Below are 7803 nucleotides of genomic sequence, written 5' to 3'. Positions count from 1 at the left end.
GCCCCTTCTGGACCTTATAGTAGGGCAAAGGTCATGTGTGAGGGCATTGGAGTCATGATGCTCAAAAAAGTGTAATTGAAGATGGAAACCCTATCAACAGGTTTGGCCACATCTAAGACACGAACAATGATTCGTAGCCTTTTTGTGATCTCGGAGTGACAAGTGGGATCCGAATTTCGTGCCACAGTCGACACAGTAATAATGTATCATACGCGTTTTGTGTAGGTAGAGTTCCGGCAAGGAGGTAAAGTTCATGTTACAGACATAACAAGGAACGTCTATATCCATGTCGTTTGCATATATTTGCAGTTTGTCGATGTCGAACATGGTGTCAGATGTGGATTGGTATGTTGTTGTAGGTGTATGAAAGCTGATGAAAAAGGGGAAATTAGAGTTGGGACGTTGTCGGTATTTAAGTCGTGTACGGTTAAGAAAAAGCAACGAGGTTTCAGGCGCGGCGCGGTTCGCGACGTGACGTGAGGGGGGATCGCTCGTGACTGAAACAATGGCAGGTATATCTAATCTATGCAGGGGAAATAATCGGAAGGTAATGGCTGGGGAAACTAAACAATGGCTGGGAAAAGGGCAGAGATATCATTGATACAAATTGACAAAGTATGGCTGAACAAGGTATGGTTCGTCCACTATGTGCCGCGCGTTCCGAATCCGGAGTTATAACTTCGCGTGAAGTTCTGGCAGTTGATACAAGCCTCACGGCATGTCCTACCATGAATTAAATCTATAAACACCTACTATTCCTAATAATACGCCTTGCTAAAAAGTAAAAGAAACAAAAGCTCAACCTGTAAAAAAACAAAAAGCCCAATAAAAATCCCTTCAATAATCAAAAAGCTGAAACGCGTCCTGGTTATACTCAATGTGAACGAAAATCCGATAGAAATCCCACACAGCAGCATCACAGGTCTCACTCTCAGCATGCTGAAGCAATGCACTCAGACGATTGAAATAAGAACCGCAGTTTTCGCATCGAAAATCGTCTTCGTGGTCATGTCCGGCTGGTCCGTACTCCTCATACCAATCTGCCACCACGTTCTGGATAACGCGGAGGTTGGCGCCTGATTCGCATGTGCCGTGCTCGAGATGAAGCATCATTGCTGAATTAGAGATGAACATTCGTGGACATGCCAGACATTTCATGTTTTTCTCCATGTGGACTTTTTCGTGCTGGAGGGAGGCTCAGGTCAGACATTTGTGAGACAGAATGTAAGGGATGGAAAGTACTTACATTCATGAGATTGGATGGGGAATCAAAGAATCGTTGACATGTGGGACATCGATTGTGGACGTCTACATCATGCTGAATTAAATCTTCCTCGTCGTAAAACATCTCGTTGCACTCGAGACAAGCATTGTGATCTTCCTCAAGGTGGTGATTCAAGTCATCTGCAGTCTCATAGTCTGGCCCATGGTCGCAGTGCGTACAGACATGATGCTTGTACGAGTTGGCGACATGCTGCTGAAGAGCAGAGACATGATGAAAATGCCTGTCGCACCGCCAGCAAAACGTGTCGTGATGCTTTGCAAGGATATGCTGGTCGAGAGATGTTTCACAGCGGAAATACCGCTCGCATGGCGGGCAATAGCTCGAGTTTGAACTGTAGCTTGAGGCCGTATCTCCCGGGCTGGCGCCGTAACTGGATCTCGGGCGTGAGCTGGTGGTGGAAGAGGTGGAATAGTAGCCTCTGGAATGATGACGCATTTTTGTTTTGGGTGGTTACAGTGCGTCGGTAGGCGCCCGTTGGAGGCTGGTGGGTGGTGGTGCGGCGCTGATGCCTTGATTGGGCGCCCCCTTGCAGAAGGGCAAGTAAAACAAAATGTGATGCTCTGTATTTTGCAGTGTAGTCGGTTCAATTGATGAGTCGGTAACGAAGGATCATCGGGATTGATTCCAGGCAAAAAACCTGTCGATACGGTAGATTCTAATTTATCACGGTTGTTAGGGGAGAACAAGACGAGCTACTTGTGATTGGTCACCTGTAGCCCACTTTAGGGGTCACGCCCAAATTAATGTCAGAGAGCAACCAAAGTCTGTTCTTGTTCTTTGTTCGCTAAAGTTACATCGTCTGAGCATTACTGTTGGACTCTCTCAAACTCACAACCAGCATGACAAACAAGACTCAAATGCGTACACAAACAATGTCTTCCATGCAGCTTTAATGGGTTGTCATGCAATCAATTAAACTAAACTTAATTCACGACCAATGACCGACGAGTCAGCATCGTACAACGACAAACCACGACACTCACCACAATATAGGGTAGTATTCTTTACAATGAAATCTCCCCAGAGCATCGACCCTTGACCAAACTAGCATCCTTACCAGCCAATCCATCAAAATAATCCAACAGCCTCTCCACAGGCACCATTTCCATGACCCCCAAGTCTGGATGCGATGACTTCAACGTCTTTCCACTGAACAAAACCCTCACAAAATATTTGCCGCCCTTCTTGTAGAGCTCAAACACAACCTCGCTTCCCATACCAGGCCAAACCATGACGTCAATCTGAAGAATACTCAAAAGACGACTGACTGAACCATCGTGTGCAAAGTTGTGAAGATACAGGATATCTTGCTTGCCAGACATGACTTGCCTAAAATGGCTGGCTAGCTCGGCGATCCATACGCCCCATGATGTAGCCGACGCAGCCAACGAAGCAGGTGCATCGCGATAAATCTGGGAATATTCCCATTGACCAAGCCTGTACACCGTGTTGGCAAGCTTTTGATCAACGCACTTAGTTGAGTTCTTTCCATCAACAAGCTTGCAAGGGAAGGGTTTGGCGTGACATTGTCGAGCAGACAAATTATCGTAGTAGTGATCAAAGCTCTCATGAAAACCCTCATCATCCGCCGGGACACCAGAGATATCATCTAGAACCTTGTACAGACTCTTTGTCTTGTCAAGATGCTTCTTCCATTCCGCGTTGGAAGACGACTTGATAGCACTGCTCAACTTGCTTCCAACACTGCACTTGTACTGCGGTTCAAGGCTATCCACACCCGCTTGTTGGATATGCAGCGGAACTGAATCAGTCGCCTGATACATGCCGTTGATGAACATGCCCGCGACTTGGCTCGTGATCTGATTGTTGGTGACTCTGAACTTGACCTTGCTTCGCCAGTCCTCATTGCGGCCAGGGATAAACTTTAGAAGATCGTGGTAGACTTCGTAAAGATCTTTGCCGTGTACCCATGAATCGTCGAGACCTTCAGCTGTAATCTGGGGAAATTGACATGATCCGATCCATCCGGATGGGATGAAGGGGTTGATGTCGGATATAAAGCCTTTCCAGTACCCTTGAGCGTTGGGTTTAGGTTCATCGGTGAATTGCCTGCCAAAGTAGTATAGACCCTGGTTATCGCAGTTCCATTGATATGATTCCACTGGAAATGCGTTGGCTGCGTAGGGAGTGCGCTTGTGATGTCGTTGGATCTGAAGGAGAGTAAGTTTATTTATGGATCAACGGGAAGAAGACATGTAAAACTTACCACTTCGACATATTGAAGCTCATATTCCTTCTCAGGCTTCTTATACTCCCTCTTCCTCGCATGCGGCATGTTACACCAATTATACGTGCCATACTTCTCATCAGGTGTAACCGACGAGTCAAAAATAAACCCATAAGTACCCTCCCCATCAATCGCACCCTTCAGAGAATTGACTTTATTCTCACTAGGAGGATACCATTTTAATTTCGGGTCAGAGCCTATGAGAGTCGGTGTTGATGAGAGAAGGGCCAAAAGAGAACCCTGACGTAACGAGCCCATGTCTGCGTATTGTGTGAGGCAGAAGAATGTCCCGAAAAGAAAGACTGCTACTAAGGCGAGCAGCCTCGCTCTGCAGCGGAACCAGGCGAGCGACATTTTATATGAGGGCGGATGGGAAGGAGAGATAGTGAATGACTAGGATCGAGAGCTGGAGTTGGAAGGTCGAGTTGGAAATTACGCGCTTTAATTGGAGCACGTGGAGACGTGACTGGTCGAGACATCTTTGGAGGTTAGGCCCTTGGAGCCGAATGCATCTTGGCTTATTACACTCACATATCGACAGAGAAACGTGCCCCTAGAAATGATCTCATTTGGATAAATCGCTCCATTAGAGGGAATTCCATAATTTACACTGCACTAGGTAAAGAAATGTCTGGGGTCATCTATCGGCGTTGAGTTGGCAGCCCTTAAGAATGCAGAAAACTTGCGATCCATAAACTCTGGAGGCGACATATTCACAATGTCTTCCCATTTGAGCTCTCCATCCCATTCATGCTCAGCAGCGAGAGAAAGCAGCGTCTCCCCATCAGCTTGGATCTCACTGAACTGATACATCAGCTGCGTTTCTTTCAAAATGATTTGAACCCTCTGCGAGCCTGCCATAATAGCACGACTCAGAGATGTTTGGCCGAACTTGTTTCTGTGCTCCATATTGACACCATGGTGATAAAAGATAGCGTTAAATATGTTGTCTTCATCTCCTGAATCAGTGGTGTCATCAACAGACGCTGCCATGAGAAGAGCTGTGTCGCCTTCAAGATTTTGCGCGTTGATATCCAACTCAGGCCTTGATAGTAATAGATGTATTGACCTCAAAACCATGTCTTTGTATTGAGACCGCTGTCGCTCGAAGCTATTGGTTTGGCTGGCCCAATCAAGCAAGCATTTTAAGAGCTCCATGAGAGGCGTGTTTCCCTCATCATTTCTGAGGTTTATGTCAATGTCTGGGTGGACCAGGATGAGCTTTATCGTCTCGTCGTCCCCTGTCATGGCAGCAGTATGAAGAACAGTCCGACCCTTCTTGCCTTTCGCATTCACCAGGGCGCCTTGACTGAATAATAGTTGAATGGCTTTACCGGATTTAGCTGTGGCAGCAAGGTTCAATGGCCTGTTTCCACCTCGATAGACACGCTTCGCGTCAGAATGAGGTATTAAAACCAGAGCAGCTTCCTCTTTGCTCTCTCTCAGTGCGATCTCCAACGCCGACCTGCATTTGATACCTTCTGCAGGATCAAATTCAATATCCGACCATTTGACCAGCTCTTTGAGCATTTCGCTATCCCCATTTTTAGCAGCGAGGCAAGCGACGTTCCTACCGAGCTCATCCCTATAATTTCTATTTACACGATCAAGCAGTAGCTTTGCGCATCTGATGTGACCGCCGTTAACGGCAGCTAACAGCGGAGTCCACAGTACCGCTCCAGGCCTGCTGGTGCCCTCTGGATTAATGGTGGGTTGTTCCAAGAGAAGAGACACTGTTGTCTCGTGTCCGTTATCTGCCGCAACGTAAAGAGCTGTTAGACCTAAAGGGCTAACTGGGTTTGGGTCTGCCCCATGTCTGAGGAGCATTCTGACCATGGCATCATCGCCCATCTCAGCCGCTTTCGATAACAAAAATTGACCTTCTTCGACATAAGGATCTAGTGTGCCGTTCTCCGAGGTCCATGGGTGCAATGAAGCACTTTTACCCCCAGATGGACCGTCCCTGGTGTCATCGTCCAGTTCCATCTCATTCGTTGTTCCCGTTTCTACCAACATATCGTGTTGTGAACTTGGACTCGCTACGAACGCCATGGTTGGCCCGCAATTCAGATCGTAATCATTGACGGTGAGAAGCAACTCTACCAAGGCATGGCGTCTTTCTCGGCAAGCATTTTCGAGAGCCGAGGGGAGACTGCCTGCTAAATCTTTTGCAAGCAGATCGATTGCCAATGTGGATACGGAATGAAGGTCAGGGACTATCATACTCTTATCAAGATCGACGTCTGCCACCTTGGTGGCTTCATCATCTCTCTCAGCGCAACGAGAATGGTAGGCCCAATTCATGTGGGCGTACCTTCTAAAGGGTGGCCACGAGAATTCAACCCTCTTGTCGAAGTATGTTGTTGAAATGGATAAACTGAGATATTGAAGGCAAAGACGTGCCATTGTTTCGCTGGCTCGTGGAAATAATTGAGCCTGGTGGCGCTCGAAGTATTCCTGTGCCGACTTGTGTACTAGCCTGACGATGTTGCTCTCTTGATCAACAATTATGAGACCAGCACAGATACTTGCGATGTCATCAATATCTGGCACGTTGTCGTCATCAATAGTTTCACTGTCTGGCTCGACGGACAGTGCATATGCCAGATCTTCTGTGCGTAAGGGCTCCCGGGCGAAAATTATTATTAGCAAAGCTTGCTTAGCAAGTGCTTCGGATTCTGGACCTAGTCCAGAAATTCTTGTCATGGCATCCTGGTATGCACTGTCGTAAGCATCCGATCCGACTGACAACTTGGCGAGAGAGGCTCGCAGGGCCTTGGGAGACTTTTTGTTCTTTAAGGATCGCAAATGGAGTTCTGCGAGAAGGAACCTGGTTCACGGTTAGTCTACAAATTTGCCAACTTGGCCTGTGTCGAGAGAACGCTTTTGTATGGTTACGACGAATCTGCGGGCGAGGACAAGACACTTACATTCCGGAACTAGCTTCAGTGATCCTTTCGACGATCTCGACTTGAAATGATGGATCTCTAGCGACGAACCTAGGCAATTGGAAAATTGAATCATTCAAAAATCGATGAATGTCTCTGTCGCTTCCTCGAATCTCAAGTATGGCTGCACCATGGGCGGTAAACTGGTTTTGTATCTCTGGAATGTGGCGAGACGTCACAAACAAATTGAATCGACACGTCTTTTGTAGCTTGAGGATCTCCGCAATGAAAGGTCGGCTCACTTCTGTTGGGACTTCATCCAAAGCATCCACTAGCAATGTGACTTTCTGGAAAGACTTGTATAACATTTCCAGATGTTGTATCGCCTCGTTTCTTAAGAGACCTTGCTTGGCACTTTGCTTCCGACAGCAATGTGAAAGGATAGCATCAGGAATATTTGTAGCCTGTTGAAGAGAATTGCGGAATAAGCTAGCTATCAGGCCATGGACATCCTGGTCTGGTGACTGGTATGTGCAGTAGACGAAAGTGTTCAGCACATCGGGATTGTCCTGTGACTGTTCCTGCAACGTTTCGAGTACAATCGCTGTTGTAAAGGTTTTACCAGTTCCAGGGTCACCTGGGCAAAATAAGACCTGGCCTCTCCGACTTCCCCAGTTCTGGTATTCTGCTGAATCGAAAAGCCATCGTCTCGAGTTGGCTTGGAGTCTGCTAACCAGATGGTTTTGCTGGGGAATGTAGTCGATTGAGCTTATCCAATCTAACGTAGCTTGCTTTTCATCATTGTTGCTTCGATGCATGAGCTTTGCAACGTTCTGACTTGTTGCTTGGTCGTTAAAGGCGTTCAAAAGCGTGATCTTGGATGTAATTTGCGTTCGTAGGTCGCTTATCTCATCTGGCTCCCACATCAGCCTTTTCCACAATCTACGTGCTGTTTTGCTTTTGCTTGTATCCGATATGACGCTCCATTTGCTCATCATGCTCTCCAGCTTGTGAAGTAAACTCTGGCAAGTATCAATGATCTCGCTGAAGTCGGCAGCATGCCCTTCTGACATGTGGTCTAAATTGGCGTAAGCATCTTGGATGACGATTGAGAGCGACCGAACGTCTTGATTGATGCTTTTGAACTGCTCAGGCGCTCCCATAAAGTCCTTTCGGATCTTGTTGGCCAATGCAATGATGGCGAGCACATCACCAACAGAGTAACCGAAGCTCATATCGTATGAAGTGAATGCGAATGCCGTGGTTGTTTAACCTGGGTTTGGGCTGAAACAGCTTTTTGTTTTTTTGGCGGGAAATGGAGAAAAATGCACAGCCTGACTGGGCTGCCGCCCGATGACAGGGTGGATAAGGCAGATTGTATC

General features: G+C 47.1%; 2 protein-coding genes across 2 annotated transcripts; both read right to left on the bottom strand.

Moving 5' to 3' along the window:
- Positions 1-837: 837 nt before the first annotated feature.
- On the bottom strand, positions 838-3887 carry FPSE_06990 (uncharacterized protein; the record flags this gene model as incomplete). Its single annotated transcript, XM_009260108.1, has 7 exons — positions 838-1185; positions 1247-1474; positions 1584-1845; positions 2118-2172; positions 2343-2722; positions 2759-3456; positions 3513-3887. The coding sequence occupies 7 exons, from the start codon at positions 3885-3887 to the stop codon at positions 838-840; spliced, it is 2346 nt and encodes a 781-aa protein (XP_009258383.1).
- A 261-nt stretch (positions 3888-4148) lies between these two features.
- FPSE_06989 (uncharacterized protein) lies at positions 4149-7656 on the bottom strand (the record flags this gene model as incomplete). The annotated part of the gene is made up of 2 exons (XM_009260107.1): positions 4149-6363; positions 6464-7656. The coding sequence occupies 2 exons, from the start codon at positions 7654-7656 to the stop codon at positions 4149-4151; spliced, it is 3408 nt and encodes a 1135-aa protein (XP_009258382.1).
- Between the last annotated feature and the right edge of the window lie 147 nt (positions 7657-7803).

Source organism: Fusarium pseudograminearum, chromosome 1 (assembly GCF_000303195.2).
Source record: "Fusarium pseudograminearum CS3096 chromosome 1, whole genome shotgun sequence".
Classification (NCBI taxonomy): Eukaryota; Fungi; Ascomycota; class Sordariomycetes; order Hypocreales; family Nectriaceae; genus Fusarium; species Fusarium pseudograminearum.
The sequence above is the reverse complement of the archived record's forward strand: the minus strand, read 5'-3'. Positions and strand labels throughout refer to the sequence as shown.